The following is a 10,541-nucleotide window of genomic DNA, read 5'->3' as shown; positions in this document are numbered from 1 at the left end:
TCAGTGGACTACGGCCTCGACTCGCCTGGCAGCTATTTGTCAGAGGCCTGGACAGGTACACAGTCTGACCCAGGGTCTTCCGGTCAGTCCCCTGAATCCGTGGCTCCCAGCCAGGGCCCTGGCCACTGTCCTACAGCTGTCCCCTTGGTTTGCTCACTTCCTACTCCTTGGAATTCAACTTGGTCCCTATCCCGAAAACATCATCTGCGCCAGGGCCTCGCTCAAGCCCAGGATCTGGCACCATCAGTGCCCAGGCCCACAGAAAAGTAGCGGTTCCAAGTGCTCTGCCCACCCTCCTTCCTCTCCTACCACCCCGCCTCCTCCGCTTCCTGGTTCAAAAGCAGCCAAGCTGAAACAGACACACAGACAGCCCTGTGCTCATCTCCAAAGGCTTCTAAGCAAAAGCACCTCCAACATTCTCCCAAGATGAAGGGCTTCTTCCTCCTCCTCCTCCTCACCCTCAGCCTTCTGTTCATTACTCAGGTAAGAACAGCGCCGCTGCCCCCCCACACTTAGACCCCGCCTGGCACCTTCATCCAGAGCTCCCCATACCTGCCTAGGAAAGGGGGGAGGAACGCAGGCTCCCAGGGGACTCAGCCTTCGCCATAGGAGCAGAGACCCAGAGGCCCCAGCTGGGTGCCCAGCTTTCCTGCGCCTCTGGACGGGCTGTCCCTGGGCTGAGGCTTGGTGGTTGAGACTGGAGAGAACTTACAGGGTGTGCAGAGCACATGGGGGCACTTGAGGGGTGTTGGGAAGCCATGGGGGATCAGGAGAGTTCAGACGACACCCTTACACGAGGGTGGCATCTGCCCACAAGGAGCTTGGGGAGATGGCTTTGGGGAGGGGAAGCAGGATGTTGCCCAGGGAAGCTGCTCAGGTGTGTGTGTGAGGGGGGACTCCACAGGGGAGGGAAGCCTGGGTGCTTGGGGAATGCAAAGAGGAGCGCAATCTCTCAGCTGAGAAACGACTGGATCTCAGTTCGGCCGTTCGCTGTTGGCCTGGGAGCCAGCTCTGGCCGCAGGGGACTAGTGGGCCCAGGGGGCAGCAGCCATCAAGCTTGTGCTCCGTGGGTTCCCATCAGAAGCACCTTGCTCTCCATCAGGAACAGCTTGATCAAGCATTGAGAGCAGCTCGGTCACCCTCTGGCCATCCCTTCGGGGAGAACGTGCCACCTTGCCCACCCACCCACCCAGTCACCCTTAATCCAGTGCCTTCCCTCAATGCCGTCTCATGTGGCCCGTCAACGGGAAAGGCCTCTTCTCCCTAAAGAAGATGTGGACCTGGTGGTCCCATCCCTCATTTGTGCACTGCAGTCAAGGGCACGGCTACCGGGCCTGCCTCCCCACAGAACCCAGGGAGGGCACATGTTCTCCTGGGTCCTTCCAGCCTGAAAGAGCTGGTGGCCTGGGAGAAGTGAAATAAAGGGTTGGGCACCGGCATGGTTTGACTGGAGGAGGAGGGACTGTGCCCTTAAATAACAAAAGTCCCCTGAGATTTCCCTCCTCTCCCCTGACAGACGCAAGCGAATGACAAGGCAAATAAGACCAGCATCGTGAAAACCAGTGGGGCCTCTGCCCTCGATGGCCTGGGCATGGGCAATGTTTTCTTCCTCCTCCTGGCCGGCACCCTCCTCCACCTCTTCCATCTTGGCTGAAGAATCCCTCCGCCCGTCCCCAAGAAACAGCTGCCACCATGACTAGCAAGAAGATCCCCTCCCCATCTAACCCTTGGGAAGGCTGGATGCCCGAAATCGCCAGGCTGCGGGAACCAACAGGGCAGCATCTTGGGGGCAGTGGCTAAAGTGGAGAAGTCCTGATGCGCATGGGGCACCGTGCCACCCAGCTGAGGCTCAATAAAGTTATCCCTATCCTTGGAGCGGGGCCTGTGTGTGCTCTCTGGAAGTTAGGGGCCCTAGGAGCTGGGCTGGAGTAGTGGCCCCAGGGAGTGGACAGCGCGGTTTCCCTCTGCAAATCCACAGGCTGAAGGATCCTCCCCTTAGAATGACCTTGCAGGGGCAGGGAGGAGACCCAGACTTGCTGTCCGGTTGCTTTTGCTTCATTTGTCTCTTGGTATCTGGGAATGATGGTCCCTGAGGACCCCCACCCCCAACCGCCCGGGCTCACCCCAACCTGGACATGCCCAGTTACGGAGGCTCCAGGAAGCCCCCCACCCAGCTAAGACTTGGTTAGGCGCATCATTTAGCAGGACTGCATCAAGTGCCACATTCAGCACTTTGTCCAGCCGCAGGGCTCCCTCTGCTGGCAGAGAGAGGCCTTGCACCTGAGCCTCAGACCTGGAGCAGGGGAGAAGGCAGCCGCGTGTTTTAGGCAATTGGCTCTGAGCATTGTTCCCTCCACTCCTGGCCGCCCAAATACCCGGATGCACTGAGATGAGGGTACGCAGGAGTATATTAGAAAATAGCTTATGTTACAACAACAACAAAACCTGTAAAGGCAAGTTCGTCTCAGCAACAGCCTCCAAGGCCCCGGTGGTGGTGGAGCTCAAAGCACGTGGATGGTCCAGATCTGGGAGGCCCTGTCCTTGGTGGGCTCCCATAGCACCACATGGTCCCGGTCATAGCCCCGGCCTCCTGGAGGTGGGTGGGAGAAGGGTGGTCAGATATGCTAGAGATGGCTGGTTCAGCCCCTGGAGCGTCTTCTCCCCACACGTCCACCACCTACCCTTGACATCCAGGATCCTGTCCTCAAACATCTGGCTGCAGATGTGGCCTGATTCCTTGATGCTCCACGTCTGGCGGGGCAGGCGGCTCTCAGCCCACAGCACCACCTTGGAGCCCGAGCTGGGGGGCCCGATCACCTGCAGACTCATGGTGGGGGCCACCTGAGCCCCCCGAGGGTATCAGACACTGCTCCTTCCCACAGGGACTCCATCAACCCAGAGGCCCTTAGCACACTGGGGTGTGAATTCTGCGGTCAGGGCCGAGGAGAACTGGCCCGCAGGCTTTCTGAAACAGGAATCCTGATCCTGCAGGCAGCAGACTGCTACAGCTTTCTCCCTGGGAGTGGCTGGTAGGTCCAAACAGATGACCTTCCACCTTGGCAGCCCAGTGCTAACCTACCCCCAGGGCTACTCAGGTATGACCATGAGCTCCTCCAGGTTTTCCCATCAGATAAGCCTGGAGCCCAGCTCCAGCTAGCAGTGCTGCGACTGCCCGCAAGTGACTTCCTTCTCTGCTTTGGGTTCCTCCCTGCAACAAGGAGCATCACAGGACTGCCCGTGGTGTTCTGGAGAGATTCTATGCCATATGCACAGGAGCTGGTGAATGCAGTGCCTCCACCCGGTAAGTGTACCCTGGCAGGCCAAGGGAAAGGCAAGAAATGTCGTCTACGGTCTACAAAGAGCGACACCCCTCATGGCCTGCTGACTTCATCTCCTGCTACTTTCTCCCTCAGCCACGTCACGTCAGCCCCTCGGGTAGCCTGGCTTAGTCCTAGAGAAGGACTAAGGACTAAGGTTCCCACCGCAGGGCCTGTGCACTAGCTCTCCTCTGCCAGAACGCTCTTCTCTTTCCTCGGTATCTGCACAGCTGCCTTCCAATGGCACCTGCTCAGAAGGGCTGCCTTGGGCACTCTGGGCAACACTTCAGCTCCCTGACCCTCCGTATTCTCCTGCTGCGCTTGATTTGTCAGTCCTCTCCAGCACCGGCAGCATGTAAGCTGCTATGACCGTTTACTCGTTCCCATTGCTGCTCCTGGCTGAGCACGGCAGAGCGTCGGGCTCCTTTCTGCCTCTCACTGGTGTACTCCCAGGACCAAGGACTGGCCCCCATGGAAGGGGCTCAGTTAACTGAGGAGCAAGCCCCTCATGATTGGCAGGGTTCACGTCTGGATACAGGATACCAGGGCTCGGGGCTCTAACAGGAGTGGCTGGCCCACCACATGGGCTCTGCAGATGCAGTCTGAGGCCTAAGGACATAGGTCTCCTGGTGTGCACAGCCTGCATTCTCCACCTTCCCAGGCAGCTGGGCATCTCTGTCTGCCAGGGTGTGCCCTGCTCCTGACTGGCCTGGGACTCCCCAGGGGGGTCAGGTGAGTGCCGGGGACCCTGTCCCAGCCCTTTGGGGAGTACCTGGTTCTTTAGTAGTCCTTCCTCGTAGTACCAGATGCAGCTGCCTCCAGCTCGGGGTTCAGAGACCACCACCCGGCCTGCCTTCATGTCCTCCACGTGGTCCGGCACTGCCAGGAAGCCCCCCAAGGCTGCATTCCAGAGGCGGAAGTAAGCCCGGCGCTAGTGGGGAGGAGAGCCAAGGGTCGGGGTCCTTGGTCAGGGCTGCTCCTGCTTTACCCCCAGCATGCCCAACTCTGGAGGCCCCAGAACCCAGCTCCTCGGCCTCCTCCCTGCCCCTCAACCTTCCTAAGCTACCCCTTCTTCCACGCCCAAATAACCACAAATACATGCACAGCACACACCCCTAACTCCATGCCCACAGATACCCCCACGGGCAGGTACAGACAGCCCCACGACAGACGCACCCACAGTGCACATGTTGGACCGGATATTCACAGCAGACTCAAACAACTGTCCAAGTGCACAGCTGGCCCTGGCCTGGCCTGCTCCAGGCCAGGCACTGGGCTTGCTCAAAGGGCTGAGGCTCAAAGGGAGAAGCCCAGACAGGCACACACACCAGACACCACCACGGGAGACCTGGCTCTGCCACAAATCAGCCTGCAGTCGGGGGTGGTAGTGAGAACAACAGAATCACCGCAGCTACGGTTCTCAGAGTGTGTGCATGCACCTACCTGTCCTAAGGGCGTGTCCACTCTACACTTACTGCCAGTGCTCACAGCAACCCGTGGCACAAAGGACCCGATTTTAAAGACAGGAAAACCAGGCTCATGGAAGTACAACCCTTGCCCAAGGTTGCAGGCCACGTCCTTGTGTACATCTCTGGCCTTTTCTTTCCCTAGCTCTAAACTTTAAGGAGACCGGGCAGCATAGTGATTATGGGTTGGGTTGCGATCCTCAAGGTCTGAAGTTCGAAACCACCAGCTGCTCCTCGGGAGACAGACGGGGTTTTCTACTCCTGTAAACAGTAATAGTCTTGAAAACACAGGGGCAGTTCTACCCTGTCCTGTAGGGTCACTATGAATCCACTTGATGGCAGGGAGTTTTTGAGAACATGTGATGTGTAGAGAGAGACGCTAAGATTTCTTCCAGCAATACTGTGTGAGTGACCACAGCCACCTCCATGCAGGGACACACACTCTTACCAGGGCCCCAGAAGTGCAGGCATGAGCCAACGCAGGCCCAAGGGGCCCTTGCAAGCACGCGCATGTATGCAGAATCAGTGTAGCCAAAGCATACATGGCACATAAGGTCATTTCCACACCTATATGAATAAGCTTAAAATCATAAAATTCAAATATGGGGAGGGGGGCCTCAAAAAGTTCATGGATAAGTGAAATGGAAAGATAATGAAACATTTCCACAAAAGCCCCCTCCTATGTGCGTGTCTACGAAGTAGAAACCGAATGCGTGTCTGGCAAAGCCAGGCGTTCATGGGTCTTATCTTGTCAGACGAGGTACTGTCTCTGAAGTGAGCTGATTCAGAGACAGAGATGAAGTCGGTAGAGCTTCCGCAAGAAGGAGTGATGAGGGTGCCAACTGTGCCCGTGCTGGTGAGGGTTCATGTTCTGTGTCCTCTCGGCTCAGCTACGGCCTGGCTGTTTGGTCAAACACGAGTCTGGGTGTTGTTGCCCTGAAGGTACTGTGTCGATGTGATTTCATCAGTTCCCCTCTGTGCACGCTCAGTGATGGAGATACATCCAGGCAGGCGGGCAAGGCCTCCCCCGACCCCGTGAAGGTCTTAGGAGAAAAACTGCTGTTCACAGCAGAAGGAGGGGACTCTGCTTCAAGACTAACACAGGAAGCCGGCCTGAGTTTCCAGCTGGCCAGCCGAGAGACTGCAAACTTTCGAGTGCCTACAATCTTGGGCGCTAATTCATCTCTGTTCCTTCTCATTCTGTGAATATGGACATATGTTATATTCTCCCTAGGAGTACACATACACACACACACACACACACATACACATATAGATATATACATATATTAGAGAGAGCAAAAGCTCACATGTGTCTACCAGCCCAGGTTCTACAGAGAACCAGACAATATTGCTACACAAGTACATAGAACATACACTGTATACACACACCTTATGCATGCACATACATATAAACATGACATGTACACACAACAAACACAAAATATACACACAACATACACATGTGCAATATGCATGCAACACACATGCAACCTGCCCACACAACATCCACATGCCACATCCACATACAACATGCACATGCACCACTGTGTGTGTGTAGAGAGCGATGGAATCTGCTTCTCCGTGGAACCCTGACCGACACACTGCGCACGGCTGGATCACACCCGGCAGACACGCCCAGACAGGGCTTGAGAGACACGCTCAGTCCCAGAGATGCTGCTCACCTGCTTGATGGGGTAGAGAGAGCCCACCCTCTGCGTCCCACTGTACGTCAGCCAGTTGGTGATCTCACAGCTGCCCACCAGCCACTGGCGGCCCCGGAAGTCACTGTGCTCACATAGCACCCAGCTGGGCCCGGCAAATACCAGACACAGAGGGGAGTGCACATAGACCGACAGACAGACAGACAGACAGACGAGGGGAAACATGGATGTCAGAGCCTTCCCCACCTCCTTTTCACCCATCCAAGGATTCCTCAGCTTTTGGGGGGCGGGATGGTGGAAGGGTTAGTTCCTGAGGGTGGGGAGGGAACTTGGAAGTGGACTTGGGATTTGCACGGCAAAGAAAGGCCAGCTGTGGCCTGAAGGGCTCAGCTCCTTTTCCCTCCTTCCCGGTGGAACCAGAAGGGAGGGGCCAGGCTGCATTCCCTGGGGGAATCTGCCTCATCCCCCAGCATCCCCCAGGTCCCCTAAGCACACTCACATGCCCCCCTTGATCCGCACCGACAGCACGTGGTTGTTGAAGCCCTCAGCTTGCAGGCTCCGCACCTCACCGCTGAGCTCAATCTCCTTCCCCTCGAAGCACTCCAGCCCGTACAGGAAAAGAGAGGGCTCGGAAAAGTGCTGGGGGGTGGGGGCGGGGGAGAGGCAAGGGAGGAGGGATGAGGCCAGGCCCAGCGCCCTCGGCATCAGGTCTGTATTTCAGGCCATCTTCTTGAGGACAAGACACGTGAGCTCCACGCGCAGGCCTGCTGACTGCCCACACTGCAGGCTGGTGCCACGGGTTCTGAGGGGCAGCGTGTGTTGGTCGGCAGGGCCCGGAGTCCCCCTCACACTTCCTCACGGGGGGACGAACAGCCCTGGAAGAACCCTGGGGCTCACCTCAGATGGCCTCCTTTTTGTGGGCACCATGTAACAATCACTATAATAGTACACCATGTGGGCACCATGTAACAATCACTATAATAGGGCCGGTGGGTGAACAGAGCACTTCTCACCTATCCGACGTGGGATTCTGGGACTATGTGCGTCTGTCCCCTCATCGCCCCGTGACTTCTCCACAGCCCTAAAAGGCAGACACTACTAGCGTGAGAGGGAAACTGAGGCTGGAGAAGGTCAACACTTGCTAAGGCTCCAAAGCTGGCTTCAGGGCCAGGTCTGTCTGCCAAGGCCACCGTGTCGCAGAGTGTGGACTCTGAAGCCAGGCTGCCCGGGTTAAAGTCTGGCAAAGCCAGTTACCGGCTGGATAACCTTGAGTAACCCCTCTGTGCCTGTAAAAGGGAGATCCTCCTCATAGCGGGTTTCACAGGGGTGTGGTGAGGACCACATGCCTTAGTATATGGGGAGCCCTTTAAACATGCCTGGCATTGCCAGCTGCAGTGCCCAGGCACCACTACCTGGCCTGGCCACTCAGTCACCAAGTTCTACAGACTCCACGCGTGATATAACCTCTTCCTCAGCCTAGGCCAAGCCCATGCACACTGGGTCATGCCCTTCACCCACCTTCCCCACAGCTGTGCCAGGCTTTCCCCCACCTGAGCAGCAACACCCCTCCTTGCCCCCATCCACTTCTGTATCTGGACCCCCGCACTATCCCCATGATCATCTTTATATTCACTTGACACAGGGTCCCTGGAGGTGGGGCTGTGTCTAATTTCTTCCCGGGCCCCTATTTCAGGACCAAGGTGCCCTGGTGGTGTGATGGTTAAGCACTGGGTTGGAAACTAGAAGGTGGGCCGTTTGAATCCGTCAGAAATGAGGGTCTGAAATGTACACCCCCCTAACTCATGGTAAGATGTGACAAAACAAAAACAAAGACCACAGCCTAGGAAAGACAGCGGCCCTCTCGGCTCTGGGGTACAGGTTAGCTCTGAGTAGGGACCCACCCAGCGACGTGCACGCCACCACACCACGTCACCACCTAGCAGCAGCAGCTCAATACCCACCCAGTGGGCCGAACTGGCTCTGAGCCCTCCAGGCTCAAGGGGATCTGGTGGTCTGCATGAAGACTGGAGGGAACTCAGAAGAGGGTCTGTGCCCAGGACTGCCCAGCAGCTCTCCCTGTCTCAGGGGCTGCCCAGGGGGACAGGGACACTCACCAGAGGGACCTTCTGGAGAGAGCCCAGGACCGTGGAGGCCAGACAGCCCATGGCCGTGAGCGTGGGGAACTCGCCCTCAGAAAGAATGTACTGGTCACCCTGAAAGTTCTTCTCATCAAACAGGATCCAGCTGGGGATGGGCAAGAAGAAGTAGGGTGAGTGGGAGGTGAGCCAACCCTACTCCCAGTCTGCTCAGGTCAGCCTGCATGGGAACAGCACGGGAGAGGTCAAAGAAAAATGCACCGCAGGGGCAGGGACTGCGGTCAGACACAAGACCGGACTGATGAAATCGTGGAGCCCCTAAGGGCATCGACTCCACATTCTCCTTTCTAAGAATCGCTGCATCGATGGGCTCAAACATAAGAGCCGTTGTGAGGGTGGCACAGGACCGGGCAGTGCTTTGCTCTGCTGTACAGAGGGCACCTAACCACCACCACCACCTCAGGGTGCGCTGCAAAACCTGAGATGACACAGCAGGAGGCCGGCCACTGCCTGCAGCGCTGGTTGCTGTTAGGAGATGATAACTGGGGGCTGTGCAGGGAAGAGACGCTTCTTAGAAGCGACAGATACTGAAGTGTTGACCGGCGATGTTTGATGATGGGTCTGGGATTTTCAATCACACACCCACATAGAGCGGAGGGATAGAAGAAGCAAGCTGGAGGCTAGTGGTACTCTATTATCTAGGTCTGCATGCTTTCCATGAAAACTCTAAGGAGCCTGGGGGAGGGCGGGTGCTGTCTGGGCCTTGTGGGACTGCTAACCACAAGGCCTGTCGTACAAACCTGCGGGGCGATTTGTGGGAGAATGCTGGGGCCGTCTGCTCCTGTAAAGATCTACAATCTCAGAAACCCTGCACGGGCTTGCTGTAAATCAAGGGTCAAAATAAAAGCAAAAACACTGGCAGGGAATCGATTCCAACTCCTAGCCACTGGACGACAACGGGGCATTATAACCTCAGCGCCCTGGTGGTACTGTTAGCTCACGTTGGGCTGCTCACTACAAGGTCGGCAGTTCAAACCCACCAGCGACTCCACAGGAGAAAGATGAGGCTGTCTGCTCCAGTAAAGATTCACAGCCTCGGAAACGGACAGAGGGTCATCCTGAGAGAATGGATTGCTTGGCAGTGGGTTTGATTTGGTTTGGGTTATTACAGCCTTAGTTTAGTTTGTGTTTGAAACTTGAACGCCTCAAGACGGAACAGACAAGTCTCAAGGAGGTTCCGGAAGGGAAATCATCCCTTTACTGGAAAGACCTTTCTTCTGCCACCCACACTGAGGTAAGACTTAACTGTTAAATGCTTCAGGATAGGTGCCTCCACCTGCACCCTCTCCCTGACCCCGCCCCCACTCACCTGCCGCCGTGGACACGGCAAGATTGGGCCTGGAAGGAGGCGGGCAAAGAGGCCTGATCATCCTCGAACGAGATGTGGTCTCCCAGGAAGTCGGGACCCGAGAAAAGCTGGATCTGGGGCAGAAAGGGGAGATGAGCGCGAAGGGGCGCGGCAGAGCAGAGGGAGCGCACGCGTTAAAGAGGGAGGATTTTAAATGAGGGGAGACTCTTCCACCCCTTACCTTTGAGACAAAGTGCAGATTGTGCTCCCCGACCTGAAAGGAGGGACCAAAGTTTCCAGACGTAAGGAGATCAGGCCCGAAAGTCAGGACCGCTGTCTTCAAGTTGTGGCTCCGGTCTCCCAAGCGGGCATTGGCCACGCCCTCTCAGGCCACGCCCCCAGAGCGCCGAGGGCTGTCCTTCCAGACTCCACCCCCTTCCTCACGTCAAGCCCCGCCCCTCGCGGAGGCCCCGCCCGCACCTGCAGGACCGGCTGCAGCGAGGCGAGGGCGCTGTTGCCCGAGCCCCAGTCATCGCAGTTGCGGTACACTCCCTTCTCCAGCACGTACTGCTCCCCGGAGAAGCCCACGTCCTGATAGGCCACCCACCTGCAGAGGGGCGGGACGTGGGTCAGCGGGGGCGGGGCCGGGC

At 57.1% G+C, this 10,541-nt stretch overlaps 1 protein-coding gene and 1 long non-coding RNA gene across 2 annotated transcripts in view; one reads left to right on the top strand and one right to left on the bottom strand.

Annotated features, from left to right (window-relative positions):
* Positions 1–353: 353 nt before the first annotated feature.
* LOC123522696 lies at positions 354–1,875 on the top strand. Its single transcript, XR_006680928.1, has 2 exons — positions 354–483; positions 1,517–1,875. It is a non-coding gene; the product is annotated as an uncharacterized LOC123522696 (long non-coding RNA).
* A 515-nt stretch (positions 1,876–2,390) lies between these two features.
* The window catches only part of CRYBG2 (crystallin beta-gamma domain containing 2), a 21,022-nt gene continuing 12,871 nt past the window's right edge, over positions 2,391–10,541 (bottom strand). Inside the window, exons 12-20 of the mRNA XM_004705085.2 lie at positions 10,372–10,498; positions 10,133–10,165; positions 9,913–10,025; positions 8,562–8,691; positions 6,947–7,086; positions 6,469–6,592; positions 4,090–4,248; positions 2,682–2,841; positions 2,391–2,590 (exon numbers count right to left, since the gene is read on the bottom strand). Of these exons, the coding sequence (XP_004705142.1) occupies positions 2,502–2,590; positions 2,682–2,841; positions 4,090–4,248; positions 6,469–6,592; positions 6,947–7,086; positions 8,562–8,691; positions 9,913–10,025; positions 10,133–10,165; positions 10,372–10,498 (1,075 nt within the window). The 3' untranslated portion in view covers positions 2,391–2,501. The remainder of the gene's footprint in view (positions 2,591–2,681; positions 2,842–4,089; positions 4,249–6,468; positions 6,593–6,946; positions 7,087–8,561; positions 8,692–9,912; positions 10,026–10,132; positions 10,166–10,371; positions 10,499–10,541) is intronic.

Source organism: Echinops telfairi, unplaced genomic scaffold (genome assembly GCF_000313985.2).
Source record: "Echinops telfairi isolate 266 unplaced genomic scaffold, ASM31398v2 ScPeMD7_7457;HRSCAF=8495, whole genome shotgun sequence".
In the NCBI taxonomy this organism is placed as follows: Eukaryota; Metazoa; Chordata; class Mammalia; order Afrosoricida; family Tenrecidae; genus Echinops; species Echinops telfairi.
The sequence above is the reverse complement of the archived record's forward strand: the minus strand, read 5'-3'. Positions and strand labels throughout refer to the sequence as shown.